This window comes from Rhinichthys klamathensis, unplaced genomic scaffold (assembly GCF_029890125.1).
Source record: "Rhinichthys klamathensis goyatoka isolate OS25496 unplaced genomic scaffold, OSU_Roscu_1.1 h1tg000142l_1, whole genome shotgun sequence".
NCBI lineage: Eukaryota > Metazoa > Chordata > Actinopteri > Cypriniformes > Leuciscidae > Rhinichthys > Rhinichthys klamathensis.
In genome coordinates, this window is record NW_026606677.1 from 209,950 (window position 1) to 232,555 (window position 22,606).

Below are 22,606 nucleotides of genomic sequence, written 5' to 3' on the forward strand. Positions count from 1 at the left end.
TGTGTGCGGCGTCTTATTGTTGTGCGCGGCGTCTGATTGTTGTGTGTGGCGTCTGATTGTTGTGCGCGGCGTCTTATTGTTGTGCGCGGCGTCTGATTGTTGTGTGCGGCGTCTTATTGTTGTGCGCGGCGTCTTATTGTTGTGCGCGGCGTCTGATTGTTGTGTGCGGCGTCTTATTGTTGTGCGCGGCGTCTGATTGTTGTGTGTGGCGTCTGATTGTTGTGCACGGCGTCTGATTGTTGTGCACGGCGTCTGATTGTTGTGCTCGGCGTCTGATTGTTGTGCGCGGCGTCTGATTGTTGTGTGATTTACACCTTTACAATCTTACCTTGGGCATGCGATTCTTTATGGCATCATATTACCTCCATACGCTTTATACATAACTGATAAACCCGTTGAAGAATGAGATGCTGGGAGTCTTTAGACCGACTCGACACACACACTCACATCTCCTCTTCAGAAGTGACCCGGGGCGTCCTCTCAAGTGTGTGTGTGTGTGTGTGAGAGAATGCTGTTAGAAAAAGAAGCCATTAGTGGAAGGAAGCTGCTTCTAGACTCTATAGAGCATCTCTGCTCGGAAACCGTTTTCATGAACGGACATTTGAGACGGAAAACATGTTTTTCGAGCACAACAATCAAAACAGTGTTATCGTTAAATACATATCTAATGAAATCAAAACGCATAAGCTCTGATTTATCTGAATATAAATCTCTTAATGCATCTCAGAGTGGCTTAATTTAGCTTCACGTAATTACAGTTAAAACTAGTCATTTACAGCATTAGTTAATGCGTAAGATATGAAGACAGAATCATAATAATGTGATTGTTGTGTTGAGGTTTGTTTCTGCTGACTGGAGAAAGGTTAAATCGATGAGCTGGTTTTCTCATGACTACACACACACACACACACACACACACACACACACACACACACACACACACACACACACACAGGAGTTTTTTATGACCTGAAGTATTGATTGACAGAATTTTGCATTAATCTGACGTTTGGCTGCTCTCTCTCTCTTCACTTTCTAACGTATTCACCTCTCAACGCTTCAAATTTATGGAAGCCCATTTACACCTCACAAGAAATAATCATGCTTTGGTAAATCATAAATATCACATAAAATTATGAGGTAATATAGTTGTACATAATTTTGACTTAAGTCAATTTTGCCTTAGTATGTCATAATGTTGACTTTTTAAAGTCAAAATTGTGTACAATTATTTTGTCATAATTTTGACGTCGATTTAAACTTTTCATATGTATACTCATACTTCATACTATTCATAATAATTTCAATGTAGTATGTCATAATTTTGACTTTTTATTCTCAACATTTCAACTTGGTATGTCATAATTTTGACATTTTGTCATAATTTCAACTACCATAATTTCTACATTATATCATAATTTCAGTTGCCATAATTTCAACATTTTATATCATCATTTTGGCTGTCATATTTTCACTTGTCATAAAATGTCTAAATTATATATACATTTTTTAAATTGACCAAATGTCTAAATTATGATAAGTCAAAATTAACATAAAATGTTAAAATGATGACCATCAAAATGAGTGAAAATGGTCATAATTTTGTACATTTTGTGTCATAATTTCGACTTAGTTAATTTGAACTATCATAATTTCAACATTTTGTCTTAATTTTGACTGTCATGATTTCAACTTTGTTGTAATTTTGACATTTTGCCTATTTTGACTGTCACAATTTAAATTTTATAATTTAAATTTTTTTTTTATAATTTTGACTGTCATAATTTCAACTGTCATAAAATGTCTGAATTATATATACATTGTTGAAATTGACCAAATGTCTAAATTATTATAAGTCAAAATTAACATAAAATGTTGAAAAGATGACAGTCGATATTAGTCAAAATTGTCATAATTTCAACTTTGTCATAATTTCAACATTTGATGTCATAATTTAGACTCATTGTATATAAAATTTAAATATTTTATGACAGTCGAAATAAGTTGAAATTGGCAGTCAGAATAATGACATAAAATGTTGAAATTATGACAATCAAATCATTTTGACAAATTTCAACTTTATCATAATTTTGATATTTTCTGTCATACAGTAATTTGGACTGTTTTAATTGAGACGTTATCAGCATGACGGTGGATAAATGATAACAGAGTTGACTTTGTAGCCTTTAATAGTTGCATCTCCTTCATTAATCTTGGTTCTGCTCTCCTTTGCAGTGACTTTCGATCACTTCCAGATCCTGCGAGCCATCGGGAAAGGCAGCTTCGGGAAGGTAAGAGGACGTTCACACTCATTATCCACAGCTCGTCCCAGTGAACTAATGAACAGATGATGAAACCAGCTGATGCGCGTCACATGACCTACAGTAAGTACAGTAAGAACGCCACAGTCGCTCGGCACCCTGGGTAATTCTGCTTCTCTAATTACCCTGTGCTCTTCTTATCTGAAACCGGGCCGCGCCGAGATTTACCGCTTAAGAAGGCCTTAAGTAATTATAAATTAATTTTTCCATTAATCTGGACCGTAGCGGTTAATTAATTTGCGGCGCGTGTGTCGTGTGAGATGTATCCTCTGAACGACCCGAGAAAGACACGATCTGTCAGAATCACACTCCAGATCTGAAGAGAAGAGCAAGTGAAGAGAAAGGACCAGTAATCTCACGTTTCCTCCAGAGTTTTGGGGTTTTTAATGTTTTAAAGTCACACTGTTTTGTCTCATGATACCAAAGTTTGCACTGAGATCTCCATTAAGTCTCATTAGCAATTTCTGAGCAATAACTTTCATGGTAAAAGGAATATACAGTCAAACCAACATTATTCTGACATCTTCAACATTTCTCACATTATCAGTTTATTCACTAGTTTAGAAAATGGAGATAAATATGAGCAGTTCTCAGTTCTCAGATCAGTGGATATTTGACTGGTTTTGTCCATCCTTCTGTTAGACTCTCACACATGAATTATGTTGAATATCTGTCAGCTGTTAAATTTAACTACACAATTAGATAATACCAGTTTAGCTCAACCAGTGACCAAGCAATGCTTCATGTTGTTCAGTGTGTGTGTAAAAAGAGCATTAGCAATTACAGAAAACACACTTCAGCAGAACATCATCAGCTCAAAGTGGAGGAATCATTTCTGCTCCCACATCTTTATTAATGTCACTGGTATGAAGAATATGTGGGTATAATATGTCTCAGTTTACTTTATTCTGCTCTCCTCACTTACAGAAATACACTATAGTGTCCTGATCACACTGGTGAAACATATCAAAAATTATATCTGGTGTCTGAATAATGTTTGGTTATAAATAACTTCGGTCAAAAGTTTGAATTAAATTAAACTTTGAATTAACTATTTTAATGTTCTGAAAGAGTCTCTTTTGCTCACCAAAGCTGCTTTTATTTGATAAAAATACAGTAAAACAGTGAAATATCATTCCAGTGTAAATCATCTGTTCTCTATGTGGATATACAGTAAAGTGTAATTTATTGCTGTGATCAAAGCTGAATTTTCAGCATCATCTGAGGTTAGACTATCAGATCAGATTCAGTCTGCAGTAATATTGTCATAATTTCAACTTTATAATTTTGACTTTTTTGTCATAATTTCAAAATATGATGTCATAAATTCAACTGTCATAATTTCAAATTTGTTATAGTTAAAAAAAGATTGTGTCATAATTTGGACTTAGTCTTATCAACTGTCAAAAAATGTCTAAATTATATAATTAATAATATAGCCTATACATCGTTGAAATTGACCAAATGTCTAAATTATGATATATTCGAAATTAAAATGAAATGTTAGATGAAGACGGTCATAATTCCAGCTTTACTCGGAATAACACACTGATCCGCTGTTTCCTGAATCTTCATCTTCTCGCGAGGAAGAGCCGCTGCTTTAACATGCAGGTTTGCTGTCAGTACAGTGTGTGTGCGACTGAATATGATATTGTCTCATCACACACACACTAATAACAGGAGAATAACATGATTTATGCGTGTTTGAGGATGTGACGAGGAACACGTCGTGTGTTTAATTGGAGAGTGTTTTTATCCGATTAACTTCCCATTGCTTCTGTCATTATTAATGCGTGTTGGAACGGCCATAACTTCATATTCCCACGGTGAACACTAGGGCTGTCAATCTTCCTCTATAATACTATTCGAATTCCATTCCTTGTTTTATTTAAAGGGTTAGTTCGCCCATTTAAGACATGAAGTTGTATGCAATCCTTACCAGCACTATAGTGCATACACACTGACCCACTCTGTTGTCGCCTCCCTGGTCAGAGTTCTGGCCGCTGGAAGTTTTTCAATAAAGTACTCCCGGTTATTTTCCGGGGCCACAAAACTGTGCGTTTTTACGTGAAAAAATTATTTGCGTTTCAAAGCTTGATTAATTTACCACACAAAAAACACGCCGGTCAAAATTCATACTTCAGTTTTAATCGGCACTATTTTCGATCCATTTCTATCAATCCGCGCTGCTGTCAACGTCAACAGTGCGCACGTTCCGATCAGCTGTTGATAGCCCGACTCGCTGACGACATGTCTGACTACGAAACTTCTGATGATGAAACCAATTTTAGCACAATGCCAGACGGATCAGATGATGAAAGTAATTTTAGCACAACGACAATGTTATTGATTGCAACACAAAACCTCAATTGTGTGTGTGTTCAATCAAATAGTTTTCTCAGCAAATTGTACCAATATCCCTATAGCTGTTTTTATATTAGACATCTTTTCACGTGTTTTATAATGGAGTCTAAACATCAGTTTAATCATAAAGTTAGTAAATAGAGCTTACCCGTGGTACTGGTACAGCAAAACTCTTTAATTTTCCTTTTCCTCCTTGGTTGGGGATCGTCTTCGCTGAAGTGAGCACTACACACACGAAAATCCTTTATTCTGGATATTTTAGCTCCCGCAGAGTAGCCGATGGCAACCAGCCAAAGCTGTCTCATAGTTATATTCGAAACAGGAAAACGATGGAATCTGAACTTTGATCCCGGCACAATTGTGGTCACAGCCTGGGAATTTACAAGTTCGCACCATTGTTAATTTAATACTTTTTACGTCGTTGTCAATCGATTGTGTAAACACTATGGAACAGCTGATCGGAACGCGTGATTTTTTTTTCCCCAAACCACGAAATCCCGCCCTGCAGCCGATTTCATTGGTTTAGGTTACAGTGACGGGTAGGTTTAGGGATCAGTGTTTGGTGTAGGCAATCTGTACAGTGATTGACATGACCAATGACAACTTTGGAATCAGCTGCAGGGCGGGATTTCCGCTGAAGTGGTTTGGGAAAAAAAAATCACACGATCGGAACGTGTGCACTGTTGACGTTGACAGCAGCGCGGATTGATAGAAATGGATCGAAAATAGTGCCGATTAAAACTGAAGTATGAATTTTGACCGGCGTGTTTTTTGTGTGGTAAATTAATCAAGCTTTGAAACGCAAATCATTTTTTTCACGTAAAAAGCACAGTTTTGTGGCCCCGGAAAATAACCGGGAGTACTTTATTGAAAAACTTCCAGCGGACAGAACTCTGACCAGGGAGGTGACAACAGAGTGGGTCAGTGTGTATGCACTATAGTGCTGGTAAGGATTGCATACAACTTCATGTCTTAAATGGGCGAACTAACCCTTTAATATTCGAATAATATTCGAATATTAAATGCTCAAATTCACCCTATTATTAATATTTACGACATTACTCAGGCTTATGGATCGCCAATGCCACTATAGCATGTGGTTGTTGTTACACGTTCTGTCCACTAGAGGGACATCTAACATTACAATAAACATTTTATTCACGCTGAATATGGTTGAAGCGCTACCGATGGTTTTCGGCTAATATCTCCGCGAAAACACCACCAAACATTCTGAAATTTATATTGTTCTTTTCAGTTCGACTAGACGGTTCCAGCGAGTTTGGTGCTCACCGAATCCGTTGAGTTTTCACCAAGATATTTGCGCTTCACGGGTGTTTTTTTACGGCGTTAAACATTTACCATTTTTGACAGTATTGTTATGATGATCAGCGTGTATAACGTGCACAATTGTTACGATTCAAAAACTTTATTGTTCATCAGACGAAACAAAAGCATTTCATTTTCACATGCGTGTAAGCCAAGGTGGTGAGAAAGACAAGATTGCATATAAAAAAAATAAAAATAAAAATATTCGAATAGTAACTTCAGCATTCGAATAGTATTGATTTTTTTAATATTCGAATTATATTCGAATTTTGGAATTCGTTCCAACAGCCCTAGTGAACACTCACCAAAAGCATGAAGGGTATGTGGCTAATTGCATTTGATGTAATTTGGAGATTAATGGGATGTATGGTTGCCTAGTAACTAGAAGTTAAATGTGCTGATTTGAACTGTGAGTCCCGTTCAGACGGGCGACTCCAGACTTGTGGTAAACGTGGTAAACGTGGTAAGTGTGGTAAGTGTGGTAAGTGTAGTAAACGTGGTAAACGTAAATGTGGTAAACGTGGTAAGTGTGGTAAACGTGGTAAACGTAAATGTGGTAAACGTGGTAAGTGTGGTAAACGTGATAAACGTGGTAAACGTGGTAAATGTGGTACACGTGGTAAATGTGGTAAACGTGGTAAATGTGGTAAACGTGGTAAGTGTGGTAAACGTGGTAAACGTAAATGTGGTAAACGTGGTAAGTGTGGTAAACGTGATAAACGTGGTAAACGTGGTAAATGTGGTACACGTGGTAAATGTGGTAAACGTGGTAAGTGTGGTAAACGTGGTAAACGTGGTAAATGTGGTAAATGTGGTAAGTGTGGTAAGTGTGGTAAACGTGGTAAATGTGGTAAACGTGGTAAACGTGGTAAACGTAAATGTGGTAAACGTGGTAAGTGTGGTAAACGTGGTAAACGTTCGTAAATGTGGTAAACGTGGTAAATGTGGTAAACATAAACGTGGTAAATGTGGTAAATGTGGTAAACGTGGTAAGTGTGGTAAACGTGGTAAGTGTGGTAAATGTGGTAAACGTGGTAAGTGTGGTAAATGTGGTAAACGTGGTAAATGTGGTAAACGTAAACGTGGTAAATGTGGTAAGTGTGGTAAGTGTGGTAAGTGTGGTAAGTGTGGTAAATGTGGTAAACGTGGTAAACGTGGTAAACGTAAATGTGGTAAACGTGGAAAGTGTGGTAAACGTGGTAAACGTTGGTAAATGTGGTAAACGTAAACGTGGTAAACGTGGTAAATGTGGTAAACGTGGTAAACGTGGTAAGTGTGGTAAACGTGGTATACGTGGTAAACGTGGTAAATGTGGTAAACGTGGTAAACGCAGTAAGTGTGGTAAACGTGGTAAATGTGGTAAACGTTCGTAAATGTGGTAAACGTGGTAAATGTGGTAAACGTGGTAAATGTGGTAAACGTGGTAAGTGTGGTAAACGTGGTAAACGTGGTAAATGTGGTAAACGTGGTAAATGTGGTAGACGTGGTAAACGTGGTAAATGTGGTAAACGTGGTAAACGTGGTAAACGTGGTATACGTGGTAAATGTGGTAAACGTGGTAAATGTGGTAAACGTGGTAAATGTGGTAAACGTGGTAAACGTGGTAAATGTGGTAAACGTGGTATACGTGGTATACGTGGTAAATGTGGTAAACGTGGTAAACGTGGTAAGTGTGGTAAACGTGGTAAACGTGGTAAACGTGGTAAGTGTGGTAAACGTGGTAAACGTGGTAAACGTGGTAAATGTGGTAAATGTGGTAGACGTGGTAAACGTGGTAAATGTGGTAAATGTGGTAAACGTGGTAAATGTGGTAGACGTGGTAAACGTGGTAAATGTGGTAAATGTGGTAAACGTGGTAAACGTGGTAAGTGTGGTAAACGTGGTAAATGTGGTAAACGTTCGTAAATGTGGTAAACGTGGTAAATGTGGTAAACGTGGTAAATGTGGTAAACGTGGTAAACGTGGTAAGTGTGGTAAACGTGGTATACGTGGTAAACGTGGTAAATGTGGTAAACGTGGTAAGTGTGGTAAATGTGGTAAACGTTCGTAAATGTGGTAAATGTGGTAAACGTGGTAAATGTGGTAAATGTGGTAAACGTGGTAAACGTGGTATACGTGGTAAACGTGGTATACGTGGTAAACGTGGTAAACGTGGTAAATGTGGTAAATGTGTTAAACGTGGTAAACGTGGTAAATGTGGTAAATGTGGTAAACGTGGTAAACGTGGTAAATATGATAAACGTGGTAAATGTGTTGCTGTTCTGGACTTGTGATGCATGAGGATCTCGGGTCAGTGAACAGAAGGCTGAACTTCTTCCTCAGTGTGTCTGTCTCGGTTTCCAACATCTCAACATCCCTGAGAAAGCAAAATCACATATTAAGTTTTAAAAATATCAAAATTAAGTGAGTTTTTGCTTAAAACAAGAACAAATATCTGCCAATAGGGGATATACACTCACCCAAAGGATTATTAGGAACACCTGTTCAATTTCTCATTAATGCAATTATCTAATCAACCAATCACATGGCAGTTGCTTCAATGCATTTAGGGGTGTGGTCCTGGTCAAGACAATCTCCTGAACTCCAAACTGAATGTCAGAATGGGAAAGAAAGGTGATTTAAGCAATTTTGAGCGTGGCATGGTTGTTGGTGCCAGACGGGCCGGTCTGAGTATTTCACAATCTGCTCAGTTACTGGGATTTTCACGCACAACCATCTCTAGGGTTTACAGAGAATGGTCCGAAAAAGAAAAAACATCCAGTGAGCGGCAGTTCTGTGGGCGAAAATGCTTTGTTGATGCTAGAGGTCAGAGGAGAATGGGCCGACTGATTCAAGCTGATAGAAGAGCAACTTTGACTGAAATAACCACTCGTTACAACCGAGGTATGCAGCAAAGCATTTGTGAAGCCACAACACGCACAACCTTGAGGCGGATGGGCTACAACAGCAGAAGACCCCACCGGGTACCACTCATCTCCACTACAAATAGGAAAAAGAGGCTACAATTTGCAAGAGCTCACCAAAATTGAACAGTTGAAGACTGGAAAAATGTTGCCTGGTCTGATGAGTCTCGATTTCTGTTGAGACATTCAGATGGTAGAGTCAGAATTTGGCGTAAACAGAATGAGAACATGGATCCATCATGCCTTGTTACCACTGTGCAGGCTGGTGGTGGTGGTGTAATGGTGTGGGGGATGTTTTCTTGGCACACTTTAGGCCCCTTAGTGCCAATTGGGCATTGTTTAAATGCCACGGCCTACCTGAGCATTGTTTCTGACCATGTCCATCCCTTTATGGCCACCATGTACCCATCCTCTGATGGCTACTTCCAGCAGGATAATGCACCATGTCACAAAGCTCGAATCATTTCAAATTGGTTTCTTGAACATGACAATGAGTTCACTGTACTAAAATGGCCCCCACAGTCACCAGATCTCAACCCAATAGAGCATCTTTGGGATGTGGTGGAACGGGAGCTTCGTGCCCTGGATGTGCATCCCACAAATCTCCATCAACTGCAAGATGCTTTCCTATCAATATGGGCCAACATTTCTAAAGAATGCTTTCAGCACCTTGTTGCATCAATGCCACGTAAAATTAAGGCAGTTCTGAAGGCCAAAGGGGGTCAAACACAGTATTAGTATGGTGTTCCTAATAATCCTTTAGGTGAGTGTATTTCCCTTTGAGTTACATTTATTTTTTTGACCTCATTGGAAGATATTTGTCACTTACTTTTAATTTAAAGTCACTTAATTTTTATACATTTTTTAGGGGCTGTGCAACGATTAATCGCGATTATTCACATCCAAAATAAAAGTTTGTTTACATAATATATATGTGTGTGTACTGTGTATAATTATTTTGTATATATAAATACTCACACATGTATGTGTATAGTATTTAAGAAAATTTATTTATAAAATATTTATATTTACATTTAATATAAATTATGTATACATATATATATACAGTATATACATGCAAAATGTCTTAAATATATACATGCATATTTGAGTATTTATATATACAAAATAATTATACACAGTACCCACACACATATATATTATGTAAACAAACTTTGATGCGATTAATCGTGATTATTCAGCCCTAATTTAATATGTATATTGTTGGAGATGTATCTTGATTTAAGAATGTTTAAATATTTGAGCTGGAAAACAAGACAGAAACACAGAGGAAGAAGATGATTTTAGCATTTTTGACTGCATGAACACAGAATGGATCTGGTTTGCGAGATGTAAAGCAGAATGTGATTTTAATAGTGACACACTTGTGTAAAGAACTGGTGATGATGAGGTCTGCTAACGTTCGGCCGGTGTGTGTGATTGAGCTCGAGTTCTGACCCGATCTGAGGGCGTTTGTGTCCCGGCTGGCGTCTGAGTCCTGTCGTGATGTGTGTGTCTGTGTGTGTGTGTGACGGGACACACTCCTGCTGTGATGTGTGTGTGACGGGACACACTCCTGTGGAGACGCTCAGCCGGAGGCCGTCAGGATTATATTTCGCAGTCGCAGTGAGATTGTAATGACACGAGCCGTTCCAGGGCAACGGGACAATTGCTTTCCTTCCTAAGAGCCTGTGTGACCCGTCCCGGCTCAGAGCCTGAAGGTCTTCAAGTAATCGCAATCTTAGATTCTGATTTTAACATCGCAACTAGAACACAACAAATCAAAACTCATTAGAACAGGAGCTGATTAGTCTGAGAACTGAATTCATCTTAAATTGTGAATGTTTAAGGAGAAGCTACTTCAAAACACTGGGTTAAAAACAACCCAATTTGGGTTGCTTTCAACCCAGCCCTTGGGTTGAAAGCAACCCAAATTGGGTTGTTTAACCCAGGTTTTAACCCGGGTAAATATAGGACAGAAAGTATGTTGGGTTAATTTTACCCAGCAAATTGGGTTGTTTATTTAACCCAGCATAGTTGATTCATTTTTACTATAAATTTTTACTATTTTCTTTTTAACTTCATACATGAATGAATGTCTACGGATTAACTTAAATCATCTAAACTTTTTTAAAATACCCCACACAACCACTGGCTTGGATGATAATTCCTTTATTGTCAATCATATTTTACAGTATAGTATATTTTATATCATTTTAATACATATTGCAAACATTTAAACTCATTTAACAAATATTAGAAGCATTTTGATGGAGCTGCACTGCTCTCTCCTGAAGAGATCACAAAAAGCCCTGTAACCCTATAAATAACTCAACCCCTGGGTTGTTACGTCTGACCCAAGATCTGGGTTACACAAGAAAACTACCAAAGTCCTTTTAGGCAAGTCATGCCACTCGGCCGCCATCTTGGCAACGCCTCCGGGCAGCTATTTCGGACTAACAAGACCAGGCTCCTATCTAAACGAATGGGCAGAGTGTCAGAACTGCATAGAAACAGCAGTAAAATATGATAAAAATCGCTGAAAAGTTTGATGTCTTTGCCCCAAAATAAGGTTTAAAAGGTCTTTTTCCCCACAGGTTATACGTTTACTAGGCATGCGCAAGGGTTCTCGTCTCTGCTGTCGCAAACCTCAACTGTGCGCATGCGTCATTGGAACCAGACGATAGGCTTACATGTTTCCCGGCTTGACTGTTAAAAGCAGACGATTGGCTTTCCAGCGGGAGGGGCGGGGCATGTGCATACAACCGCCATCTTTGGCGTTACGGGTTTTCCCTATATAGTTGTATTGAGGATTGAGGAAGTGGCATGTCTCTATATAAATTGTCTCTGAAACTACCCAAACACTGGGTTGTTACGTCTGACCGACCCAAGATCTGGGTTACATAAGAAAACTACCCAAACACTGGGTTGTTACGTCTGACCCAAGATCTGGGTTACACAAGAAAAGTACCCAAACATTGGGTTGTTACGTCTGACACAGGATCTGGGTAACACAAGAAAACTACCCAAACCCTGGGTTGTTACGTCTGACCCAGGATCTGGGTTACACAAAAACTACCCAAACACTGGGTTGTTACGTCTGACCCAAGATCTGGGTTACACAAGAAAACTACCCAAACACTGGGTTGTTACGTCTGACCCAGGATCTGGGTTACACAAAAACTACCCAAACCCTGGGTTGTTACGTCTGACCCAGGATCTGGGTTACACAAGAAAACTACCCAAACACTGGGTTGTTACGTCTGACCCAAGATCTGGGTTACACAAGAAAAGTACCCAAACATTGGGTTGTTACGTCTGACACAGGATCTAGGTAACACAAGAAAACTACCCAAACCCTGGGTTGTTACGTCTGACCCAGGATCTGGGTTACACAAAAACTACCCAAACCCTGGGTTGTTACGTCTGACCCAGGATCTGGGTTACACAAGAAAACTACCCAAACACTGGGTTGTTACGTCTGACCCAAGATCTGGGTTACACAGGAAAACTACCCAAACACTGGGTTGTTACGTCTGACACAGGATCTGGGTAACACAAGAAAACTAAACATTATTCGTAGCTCCTGACGTCCAATAATCACAGTAATATTTGTGCTTTGATACTTTTGATATGAAACAGTCTCAGCTTTCAAATCCTGTCAGTTTCATCAATAAATTGAGTCAGTAAATGTGTGTGTGTGTGTGTTTAATATGTGTGACAGAAGAACCGATCATCTCTTCCTCTTTACTAGTTACAGCAGCAAATAAACATCAGTGAACATCAGAAGGAATGATGAAGATACAGAACAACTTCCTGAAATCAATCATGTCTCATAATCCATAAATCAGTGTTTCAGCCGTCAATCAAACAGCTGGAGAACAATAACGTCACACTCCTCAGAAAAGCCTTTACTGAATGGTAATATGTATATACGTCTTATAGTATATAAGTTTACGTCTTAAAAACGTTTACGTCTGTAAACTCGATAGTTAGCTAACTATAAGAATAATATAGTAAATATATGCACTCTATTACATATTCATTATATTTATATTAAACATGTTCTTCAATATTAATTTAGCCTATATTTGAATAAATGTTTTTTTTATTGTTTTATTATAGATTGTTAAATATCCAAATGAATCGAATTGAAGTCTGAATTGAATCGCAAGCTTGTGAATTAAAAAAGAATTGAATGGTGAAATTTTTAAATGGAAAAACCGTTTTCATCTGTGATGATGATGATGATGTCTTTGATATAACTATAACTAGATCAGCCCTAGTTGTGTGTCATCATGTCATCAGTCACGCTCGTATGCTCCTGAATGAGGCTCATGCTCTCCTGCATCTGTGACGCTCAGTGTTACAGGAAGTGCTGTTCGAGATCAGCTTGTGTTTATGAAACCGAAGTGATTAATTCAGCTCTTCTGTCCTCACTCAAGCCCGTCTCAATGAAGCCTTCAGCCCACAATCGGCTTCTTTAATTGTTTGGTTTCTCAGTTTGTGTGTGTGGGTTGATAGCTATTCTCTCTCTCTCTCTCTCTCTCTCTCTCTCTCTCTCTCTCTCTCTCTCTCTCTCTCTCTCTCTCTCTCTCTTTCTCTCCCTCTCTTTGTATTTTGAAGGCTGTTGCTTTTTGCAAATAAAGCCTTCAACATGTTCTTGTCTCCATCTTTTTTTCATCTGCACTTCTGCCCTTTAATTTTTAATTTCCAGCCAATCCCAGGCCTCTGGGCGAGCGCAGATGAGATGTTCAGATGCTGGAAGAATGATGTGTTTTGCTATTTGTGTTGTAAGTGCTGGTCGTGTGCCTTCATTCCCCGCCCCTCGTCACTAAAGATGGAGAGAAAACAAATTTACATAAGAGGAAATTATTTCTCTTTGTCACTCACAGACTCATCAGTGTTTGGAAACATCAGCGCTCAGTGTTGTAATTCAGAGAAAAACACGGTGCTTGTTCCAGTCTGATGTTTCAATCGAATCCAATCCCCTAAAGCAATTCTCGAAATTCATGAGGAAATATTATTCTGGTATAAAGAGTCTGTTTGGATACAAGAGGCTTTGTTGGGATTGAAATGCATTCTTATAGGCCTCGATAGTCTAAAAGCCTTTAACATCCATGGAATATTTCCATTCACATCATGTTTTCCAGGACAAATATATAAATACATTCACTGGAGACGCAAATAATAACAAGTGTTGTCGGAAAAACGTCAAAATTAAGAGACTTAACTTTCAAAACAAGAACAAATATCTGCCAAGGGAGTCAGAAAAAGATTCTTGTTTTCCCTTTGAAATAAGTTTATTTTCCATTGGCTGATATTTGTTTTTGTTTTAAGCATGAAGTCACTTAATTTTTATCAATTTTTCATAAAACAAGACTTAATATCTTCAGTCATTTTGCTTCTTCTCCAGTAAATGTGTCTTGATTTAAGAATGTTTAGATATTAGTGCTGGAAAACACTGAAGAAGATTCTTTATATTATTAAAATGTTCTTAACACTAAGAACAAAATGGTTCTTTTCAGGATGGTTTGCTGAAAGGTTCTTTGGGGAACCAGAAATGGTTCGGCAACACTTTACAATAAGGTCTTATTTATTAACATTAGTTATTGCATTAACTAACATGAACTTACAATGACCAATATATTTATTGCCGTATTTTTATTTAAATCCAGCTGTTCATTGTTCATGTTAGTTCACAGTGCATTAATTAATGTTAACAAATACAACCTTTGATTTAACAATGTATTAATAAATGTTGAAATGAACATCAACTATGCTTAATAAAGTATTTAACTAATGAAACCTTGTTGTAAAGTGTGACCGAAGGTTCTTCTATGGCATCAGTGCAAAAAACCCCAGACTGAACAGTGGCCCGACGGATGGGTGCGTTTGTCTGCAGCTCTCAGGTTTATATCCGTAAGACGTCTTGCTCGTATCAGCAGTTGTGTGACCCAGAAACCCAACACTTTTGATTCGAGTCTCCTGTAGATTGAACAGAATTTTCTCTCGGCTGGGTCGGGCCTACCAAAAGCTTTGTGACAACAATGGATAGAGCAGCTAAATATATCAGAGTCATGGGAATAGAAGAAGCTTAAAAAAGTAAAGACTCTCTGCAAACCCCAGCGTCTCCGCATTCATAACGCGACCGACGCATTATGCAGTGTTACGTAAAACACTGCATCACACGCTTTATGAGTAGAGAAAGCTGTGTGATCTCATGAGAAAGTGACAGGGATCATTCATCTACACTGTAAAAACAAGTTTTAAAGGGTACATAACACACAGTTTCTGCCAATCTCATGTTAATCTTGAGGACATATAGAGTAGTATTGCATCCTTCATATTTCCTTTAGTTTTAACAGTGGTTTTAGAATTAGGGTTATGGTCCTAGTACTGAGCCTTGTGGTACTCCATACTGAACTTCAAATCAATAACATCTCTTCATTCACTGCTAATTTTTAACCACGATTTAAACCATGCCAATGCAATTCCACTAATGCCAACATCATTTTCGAGTCTATTCAAAAGAATATTGTGGTCAATAGTATCAAATGCAGCACTAAGATCGAGTAACACTAATGGCGAGATACAACCAAGATCGGATGATAAGAGCAAATCATTTGTGACTCTGATGAGAGCGGTCTCAGTGCTATGGTACGGTCTAAATCCGGACTGGAAATCCTCGCAGATATCATTTCTTTCTAGAAAGGAACACAGTTGTGAGGATACTGCTTTTTCTAATATCTTTGACAGAAAAGGCAGATTCGAGATCGGCCTGTAATTTGTTATTTTGTTAATCTTTGACCTCTGGAAGCATCTCTTTCAATAGCTTAGTCGGTATAGGGTCTAACATACGTTTTGTTGATTTATTTAGATGATTTAACGAGTTTAGACAATTCTTCCTCTCCTATAGAAATGAATGAATGGAATTTTTTCCTCAGGGAGACTACAATGATGGGTTAGAGTTAGGGTTAGTTGATGTAATACTGTAGTAGACGGTTATAATTATTTACAATAATTATAATTTTTATAATTCAATTTATATAAATCAATCTTACAAGCAAAGAAGTTCACAAAGACACTACAGCTGTGCTGTTTGGAAACAGCTTCATTTCTCATTAATTTAGCCACTGTATCAAATAAATACCTAGAATTGTGTTTGTTTTCTTCTAAGAGGGTCGAAAAATAAGCAGATCTCTGGCCTTCAGGCTTTTCTGTATGCAATAGTGCTGTCTTTCCATGAAATGCGAAATACCTCTGGTTTTGTTTTCTTCCTGCTGCGCACCAAAATCAATCTCGAATCACAGCCAATCAGAAGAGCGCATGGGCGGAGTCTCCCTGCAAATGCACTACAAATTAATGTCAAATGACAGCCAATCAGAAGAGCGCATGGGCGGAGTCTCCCTGCAAATCAATGTCAAATCACAGCCAATCAGAAGAGCGCATGGGCGGAGTCTCCCTGCAAATCAATGTCAAATCACAGCCAATCAGAGGAGTGCATGGGCGGAGTCTCCCTGCAAATCAATGTCAAATAACAGCCAATCAGAAGAGTGTGTGGGCGGAGTCTCGCTGCAAATGCACTACAAATCAATGTCAAATCACAGCCAAACAGAAGAGCGTGTGGGCGGAGTCTCCCTGCAAATCAATGTCAAATAACAGCCAATCAGAAGAGTGTGTGGGCGGAGTCTCCCTGCAAATGCACTGCAAATCAATGTCAAATCACAGCCAATCAGAAGAGTGTGTGGGCGGACTCTCTCTGCAAGCGCACTATTTCTCTCTAATATAATCAATCTTACAAGCAAAGTAGTTCATAGTCACTTCTGCTGTGCTGTTTAGAAACAGCTTTATTTCTCATTAATTTAGCCACTGTATAAAATAAATACCTAGAGTCGAAAAATAAGCAGATATCTGTTTTTCCAAAATCACTCACAAATCACAGCCAATCAGAAGAGTGTGTGGGCGGAGTCTCTCTGCAGGCTCACTGCACTCACAACTAAACAGTTTGGCACATAATCAAATTAATAAATATTACACCATTTTAACATTATTAAAAATACACACTGAGTGACTGAAACAGTCTTTGTCATAGAATACACTTGGTTATTCACAATTCGAACATTCCTGTTTCCTTTCATTTATTTTCAAGGTCTGAGATGAATTATGCATCGTCAACAGCATGATCAACATGATCATCATCGTGTGTCATCATAGTAATCATGGTGAAGAGGTGCTGAGATATTCTCTTGCTAATTAAATGTTGCTTTATAAAGATTGACATCAGTGTCTAGGAAAGGGAAGTCATTTTTCCTCATTAGGATTCTTACCAAAAACGGTAACCATGGTACCCACAGTCTCCACCAAAATATCATAATTACAGAACGGTCGACCAAAAAGAAAGGAAGCATATCGCATTTAATTTGATGGTTTTGGCAGAGGCTGCGGTGATTCATTTAATAAGGTGTCATTTCAGCAGTGGTGTGGACAATATGAGGTGTAGCTTTCACGAGAGTTCAATCCATAAACGCCGGGGTTTGAAGTGTCTTTACATCCGTCACTGTGAGAGAGAAGACTCTTTGTGCTTCTGTCGTCTTTCCTCACCTCTTTCTCTCTGTATCTGTCTGTTTCTCACTGCGGGGAATGAGAATAAAGCAGCTGATGGAGGTTTCGGTCCCTATAAACGCTCATCAAATCTCTTTAGTGGAGACGTGACTGAAGGGCAGCTGACGAGATCTGAGCGACACAATCTCTGGAATGAAGTTTCTCTTCTTATGTGTTTGTAACTACGTGTCATTGAACTGAAGTGATGGCTGCTGAAAATGCAGAAATAAATGACATTTTACAATATATTCACATATAAAGCTGTTTAGAAGTAGAATTAATATTTCACGTTTTAAATGCAGCCTTGCTGAGCAGAAGAGACTTCTTTCAAAAACATTATAAAATCTTAATTATTCCAAACGTTTGTCCATTCGTGTACAGTAGTGTCTGGAGGAGATACAAGTTTGACTAAGCCATAATAATATAATATAATATTTTAAAATATTTTAAATTATGAGAGAAGCACTAACTTGTTTAAGGTATTTACTATATGACAAGCTACAGGTTTTATTTTACTATATGCACAAAAAATGCATAAAAAAAACTAAAAATATGCATTGACTACATCATAATTATTCCAAACGTTTGTCCATTAGTGTACAGTAGTGTCTGGAGGAGATTCAAGTTTTACTAAGCCATCATAATATAATATATAATATAATATTTTTTAAATATTTTAAATATGAGAGAAGCACTAAACTTGGTTAAGATATTTACTATTTACTGATATTTACTAAGCTACAGGTTTTATTTTACTTTATGCACAAAAAATGCATAAAAACAAACAAAAAATATGCATTAAATACAACATAATCGGTTCTCTCTTGTTTTTGCATGTGTTCTTCATTTTCATAATTTTCACAAATAAAACAATCGACTCGCAACTACGCAGTATGAATACAAAATCTGTAACAGATTCTCAGTTCTCATGGACCGGACGTCACTTTTGGCCTTACTGTACATTCACACGTTACACACATACAGTGATCGCGTGATTCACACACACACACGTGTTGTTGTGATATGCAGGATTCATCATCAGGATGCTCACACTGATTCAGCAGTGTCTCTGGGCTTCTGTACACATGATGATATGGTGAAATGATCTGTTGTGTGAGAGGTGTGTGTGTATACGGGTCTTTCCCCGGGTTCTCTCTCTCGCGCAGCGGGACTCGATGGCTCGATCCGCTCGCATGACGACAGCCGGCATTATGATGTTTCCCAGAGCCAAACTCTCCTGCAGTCTCTGAAATACCAGCATGCAACAGTCCTTCAGCACAGCCAACGGCTGACCTTTAACAACCGGTCTAATGTGTGTTGAAGCACGATCACAGGTGTTCCTTATGAATATTGAGCCGTGAAAAGCAGCCAGCGGGAGGTTAATGCGGTTTATTAATGTTTGGAATAAGAGATAAATGTGAACTTTATTAGATTGTTAAAGAGGCATTACACGGCAGAAACGTCGTTTTTTCCAGTATGAATATCTAGACATTTAAAAAAAAACATTTACTGGAGAAGCAATAATGTGTCAAAATGAAGTTAGTTTAGTCTTAAAACAAGAACACATATCTGCCAATGCAGTCAGAAAAATAATCATTAAACAAGACTTAATATCTTCAGTCATTTTGCTTCTTCTCCAGTAAATGTATCTTGATTTAAGAATGTTTAGATATTAGTGCTGGAAAACGAGACAGAAACATCATTTTTTGCACTTTATAAGCACTTTAAACGAAGCATCTTATTTTCACGGTTTTGTGTTTGTTGTTTTGGAGCGGGTGATTAGATCTGAGTTATCCTCTCCTCTCCTCTCTGATATTTGTTCTGGTTATCGCAGTTATCGGAGCCGGCGGGCAGGGTTGTATTGGAGGTTTCAGTCTTCTGTGAACCGCTGGGTCAAAGTGGATGTGATTACGGGCCGCTTCAGTCCGGATCTGTGTGGCGAAACACTATGAGAGCTCAAAGGCTTTCCTACACTTCAGGAAAACAACACTTCGATGAGACGCTCCGAAGGCCATTTCCACTCGATAATTCTGTTTGCTTGTTTCAGTCGGACAGCGGAATGACTTGATTGTCGCCTCTGGACTCTCACAGGATCCGCTTGACAGAATCAGAGCAGTTTGTAGAAGTCGCGCTGGGGCTCGTTTCAGTTTACCTGAACGCTGAAGAATAGATAGTAAACTTAGCAAAATAACGAGTTATTCAATCAATCCTACGACTGATCATATCGAATCAGTCTCCATGATTCAATGACTCATTTGTTTTGTTAGTGAATGAATCTTTTGAACAAAACAATGAATGAATGATTCAATGACTCCTGAACGAATCCGTTCATTTGAACGAATCGGTTGAATGAGTGATTCAATGACTCTCCTGAACGAATTTGTTCATTTGAATTAATCAGTTGAGTGTGTGATTCAATGACTCTTCTGAACAAATCTGTTCATTTGAACGAATCAGTTGAGTGTGTGATTCAATGACTCTCCTGAACCAATCGGTTGAATGAATGATTCAATGACTCACTTGCATGTTTTTGCCCTGATTGAGACTGATTCATTCATTTGATATCTACTCATATGAGCTCAGCACAAATTTTGAGAAAAATGTATTTTTATTTATTACATTTTATTTAATATTATATAATATATAAATATGTATGTCTCAGAATTTCCAGTAAAATGAACTCTATAGTGAAATATGCAGTGATATCAGATTTTCATTTGGTGCTGCTTCAGTCCACACAGTGTTTTGACCTTTCTCTCTGTCTCACATCACACACACACTCTTGATTATCATTTAATGAGCTTTTAATGCAGATTGTGTGTTGGTGGAGGATCTCTGACCCGTGGCATTTTGTGCCGGTTGAAGCGAACGGGTTATTAATATCAGACGCGAGTCTATAATGATGTATGTTGATGTCATTAACGCGGTCTCGCTAACTCTCTCGTGTGTGTGTGTGTGTGTGTGTGTGCAGGTGTGCATCGTGCAGAAGCGGGACACAGAGAAGATGTACGCCATGAAGTACATGAACAAGCAGCAGTGCATCGAGCGCGACGAGGTCCGCAACGTCTTCCGAGAGCTGGAGATCCTGCAGGAGATCGAACATGTGTTCTTAGTGAACCTCTGGTGACTATCCTGCGCTTCCTCTGCTTCTGTCATGTGACTATCCTATCCTGTTTTTTAAGGCGAGACACCGCAGAAAAAATAAGTAAACAAATAAACATCACCATGTTTCCCTAGTTTATTGAGTGCATCAAGATAAGGCTATAAAAGGGTTCGTACAAGCTTGAAGTGCTTGAATTTGACTCTTTGAAAGGTAAGTCCTTGAAAACCCTTGAAACAGCCATATTTATGAAAAGGTATTTGAAAAGTGCTTGAATTATTGAAAGACATTATATGTGAAATTAGTGTTTAATTTGATCGATAGGCAAGGCAAGGCAAGTTTATTTATATAGCACATTTCATACACAATGGCAATTCAAAGTGCTTTACATAGAAGAAATTAAAGTAATCAAAACAAATAAGAATAATTAAAACAGTTTAGAATAAAAAATCAAATAAAGTAGTACTGGTCCACCCCCGATAAAGAAATCTTTTCACACAAAATCAACAAAGCAGCCCGTCTGATAGATAGAGAGGCATTTCACATGAGTATGAGTGTGATATTCCTCATATCCAAGTATATGATACAGCTTTTATTCTTCAGCTCAATCATATATTCATACGGGGAATAATCAGCTTGAATAAGGAAAGCGATATCTCCATCATAGTGTCCTATTAATGATTAAAGTTACGGCAGTCATTGCATCCGCTGCACTTTTTTTATTTTAATATTTATTTATTTATAATTTATTTATTTATTTATTTTTATTTACCTTTTTTAAAATTGTAAATATAATAAAGATATTGTTTGATAAGTGAGATCTCAGATTGTCGTCCTGCTTGAAAGTCCTGGAATTTCATCTTATAGTATCTGTCCGAACCCAGTAAACACTTAAATGTGTATTTTGGATGTTTTCTTTCTGTGTCTTGCCTTAAATCTTAGTTTTTCTTAATATATACTGTATGTGGAACTGAAGTAGGATAATGTGATTACCGGCGTACAGCAGCAAACACACATCTTTCCTGATTATATTTGTGACCTCAGGGGAAATGAATGAATATGCTGCATAACCCTCTTAATCTGTTTAATGCGGCAGTTCAAGCTGAAATAACTTCATCCGCGTAATCCAACATACCTGATTGTTCGACGTCACAGGAACGGAGATTTGTGCGAGTGTGTAGTTGTGTAACTGAAGAAGAGCATCATCATTAACATCTTCCTCTTTATATGGTCAGGTCGTCTTTAAGGCTGTTTCCATAGAAACGCTTCATCACTTCCTGTCCTTCTGTGACTCTGTGCCTAATCTAATCCAGTCTTCTGTGTGTGTGTGTGTGTGTGTGTGTGTTTCATGCTTTATTTAATGATAATGTGCGTGTTAACGTGCTCTCAGTAGTACAGGCCTCATCTTTATGTATTACCGGTGAGTGTTCATGGGGAAAATATGAAGATGCGGCGTATGATCTGATTTTTATCAATTAAACTTCATCTCTCGTCTCAATCACGTCCGTTTCCAAGCAAACGTCTACATGTGCAGATCTCAGCGCTGTCGACTGTTTTGGTTGTATGTTTTGTTTAGGGATGTTTTTATATGCCGTTTATCTGAAATAGATTATCTGAGTTTATATCTAAAGTCCGAATTGCAAGTTATAAACTCATATTTTTATTTTAGTTTATTATATATTGTATTGTATTATATTATATTAATTATATTGTATTGTTTTTAGGAATTGCACTTAGACATTATCTTGTGTTTTTAGTGAAATATCTCGGTATGAACTGAATGTAACAACTCTGTTTGTGGACAGAAACTGCAGAAAGGATCGTGTAAAATGAGGGACACTGTGATCAGTTTCTGTCAGTAAGTGGAATTCCTGTAGATCATGGCACTCGCAACGCCACGGTCACGGGTTCGACTCCCAGGCAATGCGTGAACTGATCAAGTGTACACATGAATGCAGTGTTAGTCGCTTTGGATAAAAGCATCTGCA

The 22,606-nt window shown here is 38.1% G+C and overlaps 1 protein-coding gene across 2 annotated transcripts in view; it reads left to right on the top strand.

The window, feature by feature from the left end:
- The window catches only part of LOC130090382 (serine/threonine-protein kinase 32C-like), a 101,907-nt gene that overhangs the window by 44,505 nt on the left and 34,796 nt on the right, over positions 1-22,606 (top strand). For both annotated transcript variants that reach the window (XM_056257736.1, XM_056257735.1), the window contains exons 2-3: positions 2,236-2,291; positions 20,490-20,641. In XM_056257736.1, the coding sequence (XP_056113711.1) occupies positions 2,236-2,291; positions 20,490-20,641 (208 nt within the window). The remainder of the gene's footprint in view (positions 1-2,235; positions 2,292-20,489; positions 20,642-22,606) is intronic.